General features: G+C 38.6%; 1 protein-coding gene across 1 annotated transcript in view; it reads right to left on the bottom strand.

The window, feature by feature from the left end:
* gna13b (guanine nucleotide binding protein (G protein), alpha 13b) overlaps window positions 1-19,176 on the bottom strand; it is a 26,931-nt gene extending 7,755 nt beyond the window's left edge. The window contains exons 1-3 of the mRNA XM_058768876.1: window positions 18,742-19,176; window positions 8,280-8,506; window positions 947-997 (exon numbers count right to left, since the gene is read on the bottom strand). Coding sequence (XP_058624859.1) covers window positions 947-997; window positions 8,280-8,506; window positions 18,742-19,024 — 561 coding nt within the window. The 5' untranslated portion in view covers window positions 19,025-19,176. The remainder of the gene's footprint in view (window positions 1-946; window positions 998-8,279; window positions 8,507-18,741) is intronic.

The following is a 19,176-nucleotide window of genomic DNA, read 5'->3' as shown; positions in this document are numbered from 1 at the left end:
ACCCTACAGCATCGCGAGGGAACAAACAGATGGGCAATTATCAGTCTCACATCATCTTCAGCATTTGCCATTCAGTATTTTCTACATCCACTGCTGAAATGAATCATATTTGCTGTATAAAGTGACTTATCTAATGCTGCTTTGACTCTGTGAATATAAAAGAACGCTTTAGCGATGCTAGCTGTGACAGGACTGTACTTACTAATCTTTCAGTATGAAATGAATCAGTCTCCTGAAAGCTAGTACAGATTGACATTTTTATTTTAAAGAGATATTTACTATGAATTTAAAGGAGTAGTTCACCCAAAAATAAAAACTCAAAATATTTTGAGAACCGTCTCAGAAATGCTACTTATTTGTTTGTTTGTCCATACACAATGGAAGTCAATGGGCTTCAATTGCTGATGTTTTTAAAAATATCCACAGAAGACATGCACAGGCGTGGAATTACATGACTGAGTAAATGATGACAGAACCTTCATTTTTGGGGGAACTAACCCTTTAAATCATAGGTAACAGGACAGCAAGTTTCCTATCCTTCTATTCCAAAACCGATACAAAGACAAATGAGATTTGTCATTGAGGTCAATCTCCATCTCATCAGTTTTCAGGCCTACATGGAATGTGTGCCCACAAATCTCCAGACAATTGAAACGTTGCCATTTACAAAGATGAAAGCGTCTTTGTTTATTACACACTTTGGCTAATTTGTTAGTGCTTTCCACTTGCAGTAAGAGTCAGTTCCATTACCATATTTTATCACATTTAAAGACATTCTGCAGAATTGACTCTAAAATCAATGTTAAAAAAATAGAGAAAAAAAGTGTGGACAAAAAGTCTTTAAAAGTTAAAAGCATCCACATTAGATTAGCATTGATACTAAACATAAATATTACATCTAGTAAGAACATGTGAGGCGAGAAACCTCAGACAGACACATGCTTACCGGTGTTCCGAGTTTGTCCAAGTTATCCAAGAAATATTTCACTGATTCACCCTGTGAGGATGACAAAGAGCAGAGAGAATCAGTCAGGTTATCAAAGCACTGAGAACTGACAATAAAACAGCTGAGCACAAACTAGACATACAGACAGCAGTTCAGAAGGTTAACAAACTTCCTTTCTTCATACTTAATGTATTTGGATTTATACACAAAGTATGTTATTTGGTGTTCATGACAAAAAGGGTATTACAGTTGAATGTTCTCAAATAAACCAGGCAATATGCGAACACGTAAAATGTGCAGACATAAGCACTCAATGTAATGAGGGCCTCATTCAACATGAGAACACACAGACATGAGTCATGAAAAACCCTGTCACAGGATGTCAGTAATTACAAGCTTACTCTATTTTGAAAGCAAATGTTACTGGCATCTTTTGTTTACCCCTGTAGGGGAAATTCTGTAGTGTTATTGGTTATCTGCATCAGTTTATAGGAGGTGACTGTACTAGTGCTGTACTAGCACCACCTCCTGCTTCAGCCATGAATTCGTGACAGCTGGTCTCAGCACGGCACGCCACCAGCAAACACAGGACACTAGAAAATGCACAAGCAGGGATGAGGAAGAACACACAAGGCGGGCTCTGGTTCGGAAAATGAAAATCTTGAGTAACAGGAACAAGCTGCCCAGGAAACAGCTACAGGCCTTGTGTTAATGTTCCGTGACGCTCAGATGTACAACGGACCAATTAGCCTCTTGCAATTTCAACAGTTTGGCATGCTGACAGGACAGCAGGAAGGAGTTCTGTTCTGCTTCCTTCACAATGCTCATCTATCTCAGTGCATGATGAAACCGTAAAGCTCTGTAGGAACAGTCAGAAAAAAAGTCTTCCTCATTGCCTACATAAAATACCCTTTCAAACCATTACAGCATCTATTTGCATCTTGGGGTTAACTGAGGTCTATAAGAGGTACATGCAGGTCTTTCGAGGTGACTGTCAGTAGAGAGGGGATTATGTCATAAGAAAACCCCTGGTAACCCTCCCCCAGCTGGGCATGAAGCCACAGCCACACTGTGCTGTTCATCTTCAATGAAGGGTGTGGGCACACAGGAACAACATGGTCAGAGCAGGCCAGGATATCAGTTTCTGAGCAACGCTAAAAAGGAAGTCCTGTTAACTCTGAAGCTAAGCCTGAAGCAAACGTCTGCTTTTGAACACAAAATCTCTACATAAAAATGTAAAAACCAAAAATAAATAAATATATATATATATAGTTTCCAAATATATATACAGTCATGGCCAAAAATATCGGCACCCTTGGTAAATATGATCAAAGGCGGCTGTGAAAATTCATCTGCATTGTTAATCCTTTTGATCTTTTATTTAAAAAATGCACAAAAATCTAACCTTTCATTGGATAAGAATTTAAAGTGGGAGGAAATATCATTATGAAATAAATGTTTTTCTCTAATACACGTTGGCCACAATTAATGGCACCCTTTTATTCAATACTTTTTGAAACCTCCATTTGCCAGTTTAACAGCTCTAAATTTTCACCTAACAAGAGATCAGAGACCATTCCTTCATCCAGAATCACTCCAGACCCTTTAGATTCCCAGCTCCATGTTGGTGCTTCTTCTCTTCAGTTCACTCCACTCATTTTCTATAGGGTTCAGATCAGAGGACTGGAATGGCCAGCAGAAGCTTGGTTTTGTGCTCAGTGACCCGTTTTTGTGTTGTTTTTGAGGTTTGTGTTTGGATTATTGTACGGTTGGAAGATCCAAACACGGCCCATTATAAGATTTCTAACAGAGTCAGTCACTTGTTGATTTTTTATCTGTTGTTATTTGATAGAATCAGTGATGCCATGTGTCTAAACAAGATGTCCAGGACCTCCAGCAGAAATATAGGCCCACAACATCAAAAATACAGCAGTATATTTCATTGTACACATGGGGTACTTTTTATCCCTGTGTTCACCAAACCCATCTTGAGTGTTTGCTGCTAAAAAGCTCATTTTTAATTTCATCTGACCATTTTGGATCAGCGAGGAGAATTTTTCTTGAAACCCTCCCAAATAACATGTGGTGATGTAGGTGCTGTTTTCTGACCCCGAGACTCAACTATTTTCTGCAATTCTCCAGCTGTGGTCCTTGGAGAGTCTTTAGCCACTCAAACTCTCCTTCTCACTGTGTATTAGGACGATATAGACACACGTCCTCTTCCAGGCAGTTTCGTAACATTTTATGTTGATTGGAAATTCTTAATTATTGCCCTGATGCTGGAAATGGGAATTTTCACTGCTCTAGCTCTTTTCTTAAAGCCACTTCGCTAATTTGTGAAGCCAAATTATCTTTTGCTGCACATCAAAAATATATTCTTTGGTTTTTCTCATTGTGATGGATGATTAAGGGAATTTGGGCTTTGTTTTCCCTCCTATTTATATTTCTGTGAAACAGGAAGCCATGGCCGGATAATTTCATGTTCATAATCACCCTGGAGTGCTCAAAATTGTGAATATTCAGATATTTTACTCATAAGAATTTCTAGGGGTGCCAATAATTGTGTCCAACGTGTATTTGAGAGAAACATTTATTTCATAATGATATTTTCCCCCATTTTAAATTATTATCCAATGAAAGGTTAGATTTTTGTGCATTTTTTAAATAAAAGATCAAAAGGATTAACAATGCAGATTAATTTTCACAGCCTTCTTTGATCATATTTACCAAGGATGTCGATATTGTTGGCCATGACTGTATTTCCAGAATATAAGTTGTTCTTTGTTTTTTGGTTTTTTGAATCATCTGAATATCACAATGCAAACACAGCGAGCAAAAGCTTTAAATACATTTGTTTAGGCTTGGTACTTATAATTGTTTTTTATAACACAACAGTAATTTAGGTTTGTTTTTACTTATTTTATAGTTGTATAAACCTCTTCTGTTCTGAATACTGTTACAAGACTTACAAAGGCCACGTTCGCACAGCAGCAGAATACGGTTTTCAGTCCTGTATTTGAGTCTTTAATACGGTTACGTTCACACACAGTTCGGTTATTTAAGGGTGTGACAACCGCATTCTGTAACTGAACACACACTCGTACATTTTCAGGACTCACAACCGCATTCTCGGAACAGGACTGGACAACTAGTTGTCTGTCACATCATACAGCGTGAGAGAGAGCCGCACAAACGCGCGTCTACCGTGTGTTTCGTGTTTTCGATAACTTACAGTGACGGAGAAATGAGCTGCGTGTAATCAATTTTTTTTTTATATCCCATCAATTTTCCACCGGAGCCGCTCCCGTCAGTTCTGTGTTCTGCGAGTGTCCGCGCGATTCAAATGCTCTGCTCTCTACCCAAATTTAAAAGCTGCCATCGGTTAACGAAGATTTGACGAATGAATTCGCGGCTCGATTGGACTCTTGTCGTGTCAGAAAGTGACAAGACTTTCAGTTTTGTGGCCGGCGCCATCTTTGATTTTACTTTGGTCACTGTCACTATGGTTACTGGTGAGGAATACGGGCTTGACTCCTGTTGCACGTTCATACAGACAGTATTCTAAATACAACTGTAAGTGGCTGTGTGAACGAGACTCACACCTGTAAAGAAAATGCGGTTGTCAATCCCAAAAACTGACAGTGTGAACGTAGCCTAAAATACATTTATAGTTAGGGATGTAACGATTCGATTCACAAATTATAAATTAAATGTGTCCTTTTATTATTGCTTGGACAAAATGCTGCACGTTGTGAAATTGAAATATAACACTATAATAATATACTAATATAGCAGTTGCATATTATTGCTCTTTTGTTGGTTTTGATTGCTTCTATTGTCCTCATTTGTAAGTCGCTTTGGATAAAAACATCTGCTAAATAACAAAATGTAAATATAAATGTAAATGTATTTAAAATTGAAATTTTAAAACAAGCCCCAAATCAAATAAATAAGTAACAAATAAAAGAAATCTCTTCATAAAAACAAAAGGCTTTGTCTGTGCTCTTTCCATTTAAAATTAAGAGGCAACCACTGAATTTTAATCATGATCCAAACAAACCATGAGCAGGTTTTAATCTAAATTAGATTGTATAATTTCGAAATTTGAAGCAAAAACAGAATGGTCTGACTTCAGGTTTTGTGATACCATACACAGAAACAGCAGTCGAGCTGAATAAGCTTGGTTTCCGCTGTAAACAAAGCAGCGCTGCACTTATGAACTTTATTATGCATTATACAGAGGCAAGATGGGAAATTTTTTAAAAGACAGTAAGCTCAGACATACATTCATATAAACTCCTACCCCTAATTGAATCGCGATTTGTTTAGCATCTCAACCGATTTGAATCGTCACATATTTTAATCGATTTCCAATCGGCTCGCGGTTAATCGTTACATCCCTATTTATACGGTTTACGATGTTTGTAAAGATTTTATTTACCGGCATATTATAAATGTGACTTATACAACAACGTAACTTGTGTGTTCTTTTCTCTCAACAATAGAATTTTGACCTATTGCAGCTCCAGAAAATACAAAATAAAGACAGAAAATATGAAAATGATCTAAACGATAATATTGTAAACTTTTTCACAAACAGTGGAAGAACTCACAAGAAATGTGAAGGTTAAGGGAATAGTGCACAAATTAACGTTATATAAATATCCCCCACATTGAACAACTTAATTTGTCAAGATAACTGGCAGACAAAATTATTAATAAAATAGCCCAACTGCTATCAGTAATGCATAAATACCAATAATGAGTGCAAGTGAAGGTCCGTGAAATATCTCCTTCCCTGGGCCTCAGATTTACAGGAGTGCAAAAGAGTCATCGTTTTAAATCACAGCTCAACATTCCTTCACGGATCACGCAATCCTTCTCCCAGATCCTAGTAATCTCAGGCCGAGATGAAGGGAAGGGAAGACGGGCAAGCCTGGGACTTCAGGCCTGTCAGCCTCCACAAAGTGCTCTACACCCAACAATGACACCTACACACAGAAGTTAAGAGTACTACAAAAATGGAAACAGAATTCTTTAATGCTTTCCTATCCGTCCCCATATGGGGTAGTGTTTGGGAAAGCAGGAGAGATCCCACTTGGGTGGAGGTCTCCTATCAAAATATCTCTTCCGGTGACTTGAGATCATGATTCCCACGGGGAACGCAGCAGAGATGTACAGCGCTGAAGACAGTTTCATTTTATGAAGCAGCATGACCATCTAAATCGAACGGGCAGTCGGCATTTTGGAAATGCACCATCTCTACAGTCACTACAGTATTACCTAAATCAGATTAAGCCTTCAATAAGTGGGGTTAAAATGAACCTCACTGACTCGCACAGACTATAAGTAAACCTTGTAATGATTCACCAAACTGAATTTGACAGTTATAAACGATGTGCTGGCTTTTTAGTGCAAAGCAGATGTTAAAAAGACAAACAAAAGAAGACAGATGACAGCACTGCTTTTCGGGGGTAGTGAGAGCAGAACAGCAAGGAATAAGGCAGTGGATTAGGATTATGCAATGCCTAGCAATAAGAGGAGGGGTGGAGTGAGGAGGAGCCAGAGGCGAAGGGATCTTGGCTGAAGGAATCTAGAACAAGTTTTGTTTTGTTGCATGTCGGGTGCATACCATAACCCCCAGAGGCTAGAGGGGCAGAGTTGTGAAAGCAGGAAGCCTGATAATGTTTTGCACTCGACACACGTGGTTTGTGGATTACAGGGCACAAAAGTGTTTTGTTTTGTTGCCTTCACTCACATAGACTGCATGCAAATCACCAGAGCCTGTGGCAGAGCCGAGGAAAGAGGCTGCCTACTTAACGGGCAAGCTGTATGGAAACCTCAACGGTAACAGACGAATTTGCCTTTGACCAGCCTTGGTTCAGCATAAATGGAGATTCCTGAGATTGGGGATGAACAGACCTAGCCTGTTATCAGCTCGATACATCTGGGCCGCAGTAAAGCGGCTCAGTGTCGTGTTGTTTCTTGTCCTCAACAGCATGCATCCACTGCTCTGCTTGAGTCCCAACTTCACTAGAAATGGGCAAAGACTACCTTTATCCCTCACCAAAAAAGCAAACTATCTGTGCATGACACCAGTGATGGATGAAATAAACTACACTATAACTCACGCACAGGAAAATATTGTGTTACATATGTTCTAAAGAGAGTTCAATGACAATCAAGAAGCTGCCTTGGGCAGTCACGGTCATGTCATTTTGGCTGACAATTGCTTTACAACGAATTATCAACTGACATTTAAAACTTCAGTTTTATTCATGTCATTCAGGGTGAATGCTTGATATACATATAACATAAATAGCCATTCATGTTGGAATCATAAAATGAATGAAAAGTGAAAATAACCAATTTGCACTTGCAATGCATGTTAAATTGTTTAGCGTCAATGTGGCACAATTAGTACTACAGCACTAGAGACATAATGGGACTTTCATGTAGCATGCATGATTGTGATCTTGTGATGTATAAACGCCACTGCCCTAATTCCTCCTCATCAATTTTACTCAGGAATGTTGGGAAAACATGAAACAGTCTGTCTCTGCAATCTCTCTTTCTCTGTAATCTCTACAAATCAATAGTAAGATTCAGTTACGGGGTGTAAAGTGCTTTGGTGAAATCAACATTTAAAACGGGGAAGTAATGCACTAGGAACTGAGAGCGTTTAGAGAAGTCTGAAGTTGCTAAGATGGCACTTGCTTATGTCAGGCCCTAATGAGGAATCATTTGAGATTTATTGGGGAAAACCAAAAATTACCCAACCAAACTGATAAGCTAGCTAAATAAAAACAGGAATAGCAAATGGTTACCTAGGTTTGATAAGTCCTCATAAACAGACAGATGAAAAATGCACAGGCCTGAACACATCAGTGATGTGGTTTACACATCCTCCTAGATATACACACACCATCTTGGCAAGCCAATGTGCGAAACTTTCAGTTGGGGTCTCTAAAAGTCTTTAAAAGGTTTTTTGTTCACCACAAGACTTCTGTCAACTGCCAAAAAACCAACATACTCTGTGGTGCACAGCAGGTGACTGTAGTTTGTAGTTTAAGACAGTTAAGATAATATTCACTCTCTTAATAAATACTGCTGTTTTTATTGTGCACAGTGTGCAAAAATTTTTGCTTTCTTGTGTCATCAAAAGGTAATAATTTTCAATGCCTGCAAAATACATTTTTTGCTCAACAACTGTCAAAATCCCACTGCCTGCTAAATATTCGGTTTCACTAAAAAAAGCATCACATTACAGAAGTGAAATTAATTACAACTTCAAGTCATCTTTACAGAGAATCTTTACAGTTGGGCAACTCACCAGCTGAAACTCTCTGCGCCGGTCATACGCGTTCTGTATGCCGCTGTCATCCCAGAGGGCACGGATTGAAGGCAGGTACTGCAGGAACACTTTGGTCTCCATCATCCCTTGCGACACCATGGCTGATCGTGTATCAAAAGCCATCATGGTGTCTCCATGTGCCTGGTTTGAAGGGTCTCCCCATGGGATATGCAGCTTTTCTCTAGCATCCACAAGCACTCGAACACCTGTGATGGCAGAAATAGGAGGAACAATGTAAATATTTATGCATGTTGTTGTGTACACAAAGTAGAGCTGCACAATTCTGGATAAATTGAGAATCACAATTTTTTGTCTCAAACAGAGATCACGATTCTCCCACAATTGTGAACTAAAAATAACGTGAGACAAAATATTATTGCTGCAGTCTATTTAAAATTGTTAAATTTATTTGAATTAATTAATTTAATATACATGTATTTAAAATATATTTAATACATGAATTTGTAATTTAAAATGATGAAAAAGTGGTTTGATTGAATGATTCAATGGCTCACACATAAATACTTCACTTGTTTCATTACTGGATGAATCAGCATTTTTGAATGAATCTCTTGAATGATTCAATGACAAATAAATTTTTTAAGTCACTTATCTATGCACTCGAAACAAACGTAATTTGAAGCGGCAGTTACTTTCAAAAGGGGATTTGCTCCATTTTGATCGCTACCATAGACATCAATATTTATATCTGAACTATGAAATTTCACCCCAGTATTTCTGTAATAATATAGTTGAAAAGACTATTTGTGAAGCCATTTCTTACTCAAACATGGCAAATGTCTGCTCTCTGTGTCAGTGGCAGCGCAAATGCAGATTTGAATGTTCCGATGTGTGTTTTTTTTTTTTTTTAAATAGACACGGGCGGATTGTTTTCATTTAAAAATGGTATCGCATGAGTGTTTGAATTGAGATTAGGGGTGGGACAATAAATCAATATGGCGATATATCGTTGTCCTTCTCTGTGCGATACGAGAATCGATATCTGGCACCAAATATCAACATTTTAATTAATACAATAAGGCACTCTAAATAGCTTCCCCTGTTCCCAGCGTCTAGAAATGCGTGAAAATTGCGGCCGCACCATTTCCACCTTATTCCCAAAACACTGAGCAACCATGAACCGTGTTCTCTATGAAGATGGGGAAGCACGAGGAACCGAAGTATAAACAGATTCCTAGCCACTGTATTAGCTCTACTGCTGTATCATATAGCCTATGTTTATGGAGATAAGAACTAAAAAAAAAAACAGGAAGTTTTTATATTATATATTATAATATATCGATCTATCTATTTTTTTTTTCTGTTTGATAAGCACATTGAGTCACACATTAGTCACATTGATAAAATGTGTTAGTTTACACACAGAGAAAAAGAAAAGTGTAAGCTTTTAATAAGTACAAGAATAAACTGATTAATTTAGCCTACTCAACATGTTAAAATTGATTTACAGAACTTTTTTTGCCATTTTCTAACAGTTTGGACTTTAGTAAAGAAAGAAAACTTGCACTTAACCTTTTCACAGGCATTTTGTTTTCATAGTTAGACAGATATCGTGATGTATCATTATATGATTGTCTAGCAATATATAGATTAATTGCAGAATCGCTGTATAATGATATTATCATTATAGTGAGCCATGTATCGTGATTATATCGTATCGTGAGGTACCCTGCGATTCCCACCCCTAATTGAGATTGCGATCTTTTAACGATTAATCATGCAGCTCTAAAGCCTTGTTCAGACTGTCAGCCCAAATCTGATTTTGTGCATATCCGGATGTAATCTGATTTGAATAACTGACTGTCCACACAGCGTATCGCAACGGTTCATATCCGTTTTGTGTGTCCATAAGCGCTCTTTTTTACTAGAGGTGCAACGGATCACAAAACTCACGGTTCGGATCAGCAAAAAAAAAAAAGTTTGCTTTTCATTAATTACTAAAAGCTTACTTTAAGTACTTCTCTACCCCAGCAGAAACTACTAGCTTAACTACTAAAGTCAGTAAAAAAACAAGAACAATTACACAAATTACAAGCATAGATGAACAGCCTACAACATAAAATTATAAATAAAGACAGTAACAGTAGTATTCAGGTGCAGAAATGTAAAAATGAAGTGTAAAACAACACAATGCTTACTGCATAGGTTAAATACAGATTCATCTTTCTTAAAGGGGTCATATAATGCCCATTTTCCACAAGTTGATATTATTCTTTAGGGTCTTAATGAAAAGTCTGTAACATAGTTTGGTTAAGATTTTTCATTGGTAGTGTAAAAAACACCTTTTTTACCCTGTCAAAAACAGCTCTTGTTAGAGCAAGCGTATTGTGTCATTCTCCTTTAAATCTGAATGAGCTCTTCTGAATCTGGATCACGAATGATTCCGGCGAACAGACGCATTTAGGTAGATCAGGGGAAGCATTCCCTATTCAGAACCAAACCTAATCCGGGAGTAAATGACTACTGCTATGTTCATTATTACATCCAACAACAAAAAGCCTCAATCGCTTAGGAGTCATTCTTGTCTACATCTGCTCCGGCAGAGAAACAACTGATGACAGCTCACTCAGGGCGGGTCTGAGGTAAGACACCAGTGCAGTCTGTGCTAAAACACTGCTGTCAATCAAACTATCGTGGGAGAGGCCTTAGTCCATGTGACGTCACACAGACAGATGGCTCGATTTGAGAAAGGGGTAAAGATTTTAGACCACTGGATGGATTTTTATCATTATAGGGTGGTTGTGTACACACACTGCCAACACACATTTCAGTTCACACAACTTAAAAGTGCATGTAGCATTATATGACCCCTTTAAAGCTGTGGTGTTGTTTGATTAGCAGACAGAAGCAGGAATTATAGGCTGCTGTCTCTTTAAGACTAAATGCACGTACCTAATACTGACACACATCCGGTTTCTTTCTCAGCTGTATACGTTAACTTAAGACATAACTGACTGTGTTTACCAGAATACTTGCCAAAACAGGTATTTTAACATAACTTTGTGCATATGTATCCATCCGTTGAGGCGTTGTCTGAAACACAGTATCTGAATCGTGCCTCTCTCTCTCTGCGTGTGCAGCAGCGGCTGAGCACAGAAGACGGTGCGCGAGTCCCGATTCGACTTCTCCGTCTGAATGGTCAGAAATTGCTTGAATGTGTAAATTGGCAAGACATAACACGTGCAAATGATAAACTTTCACTCTATGATGGTTAAACTTAACAGTTAATCCGAGAATCACATGCGTGCCGAACTGTGGGGACTGGTCCGTTGCACACCTAGTTTTTACAGAATGTGCATTGGTTTCTATGGTAATGCTGTTGCGTTATGCCTACGCTAAAAAAAAAACAGTAACAGCAATGCAGTTTGAAATACAGATGTTGTCTTACGACATGACATCATGTTGCCATCAGCTGTGTCTCATTTAGAAGGCTGCGTCCTCCGGAGGTCTCATTCGAAGGGTGCATACGTCATCGAGGCTGTCTCATTTCAGAAAAGCAAGTAGGACACTCCGAATGCAACCTTCGAATGCAACCTTCTTTCACGTGAATTCGGAGGATGCATCAGGTGTATCCTTCGCTGCAACAGATAACCCACAATTCTTTGCGTCAATAAACAACTGTCGTTAATTTGAAAAATGCCGGTGCCGGCAGATGTACACACAAGCGCAGATGTGGTGTTTTCAACTTAACTTAAATTGCCTCCAATAAAAACTTTGAGGTTGATATAGGTTAAACTTTGTTCTTAATATCCTCCTCCTTTTTTTCTCTAACAGCTGTCTGTTGTACGAACGTTGCAGCTCCTCAAACATTGAGCGAAATAAAACAAGCTTTTTTTTTTAAATTACTTTCCAAATTTAGAAACATTTTTCCTTAAATTTAAGTAGTGTGAGAGTGCAACAATGCTCTAAATGTGTTGGCAAATCAACGTGATACTTCCTGTTTTTTTTCTCCGCCCGTCCTACGAAGGCCGTCTCGTTTAATTCTAGGTTGAGGACACTTCGTATACGTTATGCATCCTACAGAGGATGCAACCTCCAGAGGATTCGACCTCCGGAGGACGCAGCCTTCTAAATGAGACACAGCCAGAATTACAGTTACAGTTGTGCTGTATTATTATATTTCGTCTTGTGAGGCAGCGGCAGAAACACAGGAAGCTGGAATGTGCAGCTTTATTCCGTGCTGCTATCTCCGCTACATTCAAAACTCAAAGAGGTACGTGTACTAGCAGTATAATGTGTTTTTCCGCTTGACTAGCACTTCGCAACGACACAAGCTTGTTTCTGCAAAGATGTTCAGCATGTTTTCTGCAAAAAGTGTCTGACGTGTTTACGTGGCGTGAGGACATGAAAAAGCTACGCTAAATCCGATCTGACCGTTCAGACTGAAATGGATTTCCAGAAATGCGATTTGAATAGGATCCCAAACCACATACGAATGCAGCTCAAAACGGATTTGCACAAATCCGATTTCATGTAGTTCAGACTATCTAAATATGATCGGTTTTCAATCGGATTTGCACAAAAATTGGATTTGGGCTGACACTCTGAACGAGGCTTATCACAAGTTCAATATGATGCTTTTTGAGTGTAACAAAGTAAACAACATTACACCCCAGTTTTTCAACACATGGAAAATTAGGATGTACACAATTAATAACAAAGACATTTTATCACAACTTTATCATTTATCTATTGTGACAAATGACAAGTGGTCTGTAAGCAAGCAATTGTGCAGTGGCATGCTATTAAGGCTTGTGGTTTTGTTGGGTATATACATCTACACCCACACATACACAACGGAGATCTCAGGACACAAATGAAATGCAGAGCTTTTTAATAACTTCACACAGCTATGTAGAAACTTTACATTGCATTTAAAGGAAGAACAGTGGCAGGTGAACTAAAAGACAGTTCCAGTGTAAACGTATTGTGTAAAGACTAATAGTTTTACATTCCTGTATTTCAGTTGAATAATTTATGGGATACTACTCATTAAAATGAGTGACCAGATCACAAGTGTTTATTATGCAAGAATTTAAAAACACACAAAAAAAAAAAACTGGCAAAACAGGGCTAGTGACACTCATCACATTTAAGATATCAAGCCAGAGAAATGGCACTCATTGCATAGAAGAAAAAAAAAAGTCCATCAAAGTGACATGAATTATTTATTTTACACTATCATTTCTGCATTATCATTTTACATTTAATAAGAATACAACACAAGAAGTTAAGAATATTATTTTTAGAAACAAGACAATAAAGATAAATAAATAGCCTAATAACAATTACATACAATCTTTCAAATTGAGCAAAAACATTTCCAAGTATCATTTAATAAAGCAGTCTATCTGACTCAAAGTGACAAGATTATTTGATAAATAATGATTATTTTTAGTGCAAACTCTGCCTCAAGAGTTTCGGTTGTGTGCTGATAAGAGAAAATGCATTGTCATTTACACCTTTGTCAAATCCATCCCTCCATCTCTAAATACTTTCGCAGAGACCACGATGACATCTCGGGTACATTTAAATTGGGCTTTGAATGTGGTGAAGTGTTTTCTGAATGTGATGCATGTTCACAGTCTATGCTGCTCATTACCGTTTGCTTGCCGTCTCTCTCGCCTCAGCCTAACTGTGCTGTCATCATCAGCACGTGCTGAAATAACTCTGCTCTTGTTTGTCTAGATTATTACTGAACATGCATTCAGTGCAATAAACTTCAAAATCCATTCTACATATGGAATAAATGTGATTTCTGCAGTTCCCACAATACATGCTGTAAATATCACATACCTAGGTATAGGAGTTGCAAATCTCACTTTAATTTATTCTTAATCGATAAGTGCAGAAACTACAGTGAATCTTAGTTGCACTGCACCAGAATATTTCAGTTGAAGAGCAAATGAGCTATCATGTGTCCAACGAAAGATATAAATCACCAGAAAAGCTTCAGTCAAGTCCTCAAAGGCTATCTGTCCAATTCTGTGACGCAGTACAGCAACAACATGAAAATCCTGCTTGTATAAACAGAAAGATAAAAAGATTAACGTTTCACTGATGTACTGGCAAGTCCCGAGCATCAAGCATGTGGCTACAACTTCCTACACCACTCCTGGGCAAGGGTTTGATTATCAGTAGTGAAAACAGTGGTGATGTTGGTCTCTAGTTTTGTATACTCAGATTATCGGCATAGCAGAGTCTCGTTGTGAGCTGGTTTTCACACCTGGCTTTCTCTTTCAAAAACTGGCGTCCCAATCAGTCACAGTAGAAATAACCTGCTAAACCAGTTTCCACTTGTAGCTGTCTCACAATGACAAAGAGCAAGAGCACTTTTGACCTTTTAGATATTATCCTTTTGACCATTTTAGTGGAAAACACTTGAAGTTCTTGGTAATTAGGAATAGAGAATGAAATTATGAATGGAGTTACTTTGCGGTTATCTTCCATTCTGCATAAAAACAAACATCCCAGATTTATTTGGGCTGCTTTTTCTAAACCATTTGTTCACCAATATAGCTCATGAAGCATATGATTTATGGAAGACTTCACACAAGATTCCTCATCCTTCTGGACCTCACGTGCAGTTATCAGCACGTTCCGGGGTCCTTTCACGGCATAAGTCCTTAATTGTTCTCGCCACACATTCCGGCATGAGGTGACGCCAGGTCAAGTGTGTTTAACCGAAAACCTTTTAAGAGGTGAGCAATGTCCAAGCAGAAGCCCATTACTGCAGCACAAGACTGCATGTAGAAAGAGCTGTCTATATTATATGCACGTCCTGAAGCACAATCAATAACAGCAGTCCATAGATGCACATTAGTGAAAGCAAATAGCCATTCGGTCTAAAATACTCATGCACTACATACAGTGCAGTTTCTGTCCTGTCCCTACAGAGTTAAGAGCATGTCAGCCTTTGCAATTTCATCCCTAAAGTGAATTACACAGCAACTAGGGATGCACGATAAATCAAAATGAAATCAAAAATCGCGATTAGGCAGAAGCTGCGACTGTCATGCATATCTTTCAGTGAAGCATGGTTCTGTGACCAGTAGTAAATCTTCATTCGAAGGCCAGAGGGCGCTCCGAAGAAGAAACCCAGGAAATGCATATCGCTGCAGCTGAAAAACAGATTTAACTGCTTTCATTGATTCAACGTGATAAATACACGACTACGACAATATATGGTTTATCGAAGTTTGTCTTATTATAATGAAGTATATAATAATGCAATGCTCACTGCTTAGAATACTATGAAATATTGCGTGCCTTAATTATTCTGCATAAGAAGCCACATCATCTCACAGAAGGTTTTATTTCAAACACTCGACTGATGTTATGAAGTGAGTTTGGAGTAAAAACATGTAAAAAAAAAAAAAATGACCGTATCGGAGTCGATACCGATACTGAGTTCGATGCAACCCTAATTTAAACCACAAAGATTTTAGGCTCAAATGTATATCCATGTGAAAAAGTGTCTTAGGGTTCTCCTGTAACTGGTCTCTACAACTTCTACAAAGTTTTACACCACTGTTAATCTTTTTTTTTTTGCCTTCATTGTTTTATTTTAAATGGTTTTAGTGTGACATTCATTTTTAAAATAAACAATTCAATTTAGCCTTTTGGGAGCTAAAAAGGACGCTAAAATATTTTTATACAAAATATAGTATGTAACAACACAGGACATGTCAACTAACCATATAAAGTAAAAGGCATCAGACAGAAACACTTGCAGGGCTACAGTGACACACTCCATTGTGCAGGAAACTGAAAGTACAGAGGTGCTCAAAAGCATAACCCCTTTGACACATCCCACATCTGTTGCGAAGTGGTGTGGCCATGTGACTGCGGCTATGAGGGTGTCCTCATTATATACAAGTACATGCACTTTCACCTTAAAACTGACTATGTCTAACAAAACACGTCTTTAAATCTTTACCATAACTGCAGATGTTAATGGGATGTTTGGGAGATGAGATCTGACATCAGCGAGACATAATTTCACATAACATTCTATAAACAACAGCAGAAAGCAACAAATGCATGCTGGGCTAAACTATTTAGGATTATAAACAGAATCATGGCTGAGTTAGAAAAGATAAACAACGAGCTACAGCCTGGAAGAGAAACCACAGAAGGCAGGATTTCATCCATATTGTCCAACAAACTCATAAGATAAACTACACTGACACACAGCTGGTGTTTCAGTCTGGTTATACAATGCGGATGCTCAGGACCGTTACTCTGTTCTCAAGTGAAATCACTTAGAAATGTGTAGTACATTAAATGAACCTGACTATCAATAGGTACTTAATTAGAGGAATTATAATGGGGACAATTACGACCTTTCATAAAACATCTTGATAAGTACCTAATGTCTACTTCAGGCTCTATCATATATATAAGTAGTTCACATCTGCACTCAGACATTTCTATACCAAAGAGAATCATCTGTACAAGCCTGGGTAAAAGAAAAAGGTAAAAAAAAAAAAAAATTATTCAGCAAGCATGCATTAAATTGCTCAAAATTGATAAAGACGACTTCTGGAAAAACGTATCATGGTTTCCACAAAAATATTAAGCAGCACAACTTTTTTCAACATTGATAAGAAGAAATGCTTCCTGAGCACCAAATCCATGAATTTAAATTATTTCTAAAGGATCATGCGACACTGAAGACTGGAATAACAGCTGCTGAAAATTCAGCTTTGCATCACAGGACTAAATATCAATTTAAAAAGTAGTTTTGTTTTTGCTGTACTTTTTTTCTTTCTTTCAAATAGGCTAATTGCAGCCTGGGTGAGCATAATAGACTTCTTTCAAAAACAATGAAAGAAAATCTCACAAACCCCAAACCAACCTGTCAAACTGAGACACTATTCTGCTTCAAACCCAACATCTTCACAGGTACATGTGAGCAGAAGCTGGAGTGAAACATGAGAAAGCATTCGAAATGCTACTGATTGTTAAAATGCTTTTTCTGTCTCAAGGCATTATAAGAACAAATTTCTGTGTTTTCTGGAATGCCTTAGGATTAGATCCAAGCAGCCATTTGACTAAATACTTCCTGTTTAAGTTGAGCTAGGGAACAATGTGATGTTAACGATGCTACAGACAGACGAGTCGCCATGAGATCACAGCTGAACCATTTGTCATTGTGGTGCCTCCGTAAATGATGACCATCGTGACATATTAATCTCATACAGGAAATCTCAAATCTTTTCATAGCAATAGGCACTGGAAATCCCCAGCTGAGGCAGCCTAAACGGGGAGCCCCGTATTATATAAGGTGAGTACTGATCATTTATCACATCCCCTTTTGAAAGACAAAAAGCGAGATGATGGAAACCCGACATGAACTCCTAGGAGAAAAACACACACTTGCCTTAAACTCTTAACTCACATATGACAAACTGAGGATCGTCTGACATGCTCTTTCCAAATTGTCTGAAAGCTATGGCTGAAACAGTAAAGCTGGTTTGTTTCCATAACAGGTGTTAGTGCCACTGTAAACCCATGTTGTCTTCTCATCATGTGCTAGTAGTCCAAGAGCTCTGGACTCCACCCATTTCACAAATGCCTAAACACGTGAATTCAGACACTTCCTTTACTACTAATACACTTGAAAAAAATCACCCTTTCATTCAAAATGTAAAAATGCCACAATGAAGCCAATACATAAGGGTCTGTAGGCTTTGAATATGAGTTGAGCGAGTGGTGTGCCCTCGGTAGACACCAGTCTCTTTGTTATTTATGAGACGGGCTCAGCATACCAACAAACAAGTGAGAGCTGATTTACAATTTAAGCCGGGCTTTTCATACTGGATTGATTTATTTTACATAATCCAGTTTCTGTTATGGCATTACCTCGGTCAGACAAAACATTAGCACGCGGGGAGAGATTTAGCAGCTCTTTGAACAGCCCCGAGATTCTGGTAAAAACCCAAAATTAGGATAATCATCAGCATACACTTTCAGAAATGAACATTTATGCAACTTCTAAAGTAGTAGTTTTGAGTTTACATGAAACTAGGGAGTCGTGCTCTTTACTAAGCCGTTAAAAACTTAAGCGCAAACGTTCATTTCTGATGAAATTCAAACCCGAGTCTAACGTTAGTCTTTCCAGACCCTCTGTAAAAAGGAGTGCGAGGGAAATCACACTTTTATTGAGGCGACGAGCTAGGAAACGATTTAGACAGCAATCAAGTCCTTCGCGGAGGTCTTTGTTTAAGACCGCGACGCTGAAAAGTTGAGAGAATAACATGGGCGTTTCTCCTGGGCAGGTTACAGCGCAACTTCAGCTAACGCTAGCTAAACCTCATTTCGCTAGCCTCTCATCCCTCCCGCGCCCGTTAAAAGTCAAGTTTAGAGCCCACATGGCACTTTGTATAGGTGTGTGGATGAGAAACGCGCCTCCTACCTTTCATAACATTACTGTAAATGGTGGCTCTGAACTCTTCTTTGGCCCGCTGATCGAAGTCCTGGCCGTGTATGATGCGCATCTGCTTGAGGAAAGTGGACTTGCCGCTCTCTCCGGCGCCGAGCAGAAGTATCTTCACTAACCGTTTCACATAGGTTTTGTCTTTCAGAAGACCTCGGTCTATTTCTTTAGATTTCCTCAGTTGTTCCGCCTCGTTGCTGTTGAGAAGACAGTTTGGAAAACAAACGGATAGAAAGGACCGGGACGGCAGGAAATCCGCCATCTTTGTGCAACTTCATCGATACAGTAGGGAGTGAAACTGCGCGCGCCGCAGTGCTAGAGGCGGGCGGGGCGCCGTTACCATAACAGTGGCGCGAGCGCAGTGCTCTGAAAGTTTTGGGCGGGTTCGAACTTCGAAATGTACGAGGCAAATGT

This window comes from Onychostoma macrolepis, chromosome 03 (assembly GCF_012432095.1).
Source record: "Onychostoma macrolepis isolate SWU-2019 chromosome 03, ASM1243209v1, whole genome shotgun sequence".
Taxonomy (NCBI): domain Eukaryota; kingdom Metazoa; phylum Chordata; class Actinopteri; order Cypriniformes; family Cyprinidae; genus Onychostoma; species Onychostoma macrolepis.
Note: the sequence above shows the minus strand (reverse complement) of the source record. Positions and strands in the feature narration are given on the sequence as shown.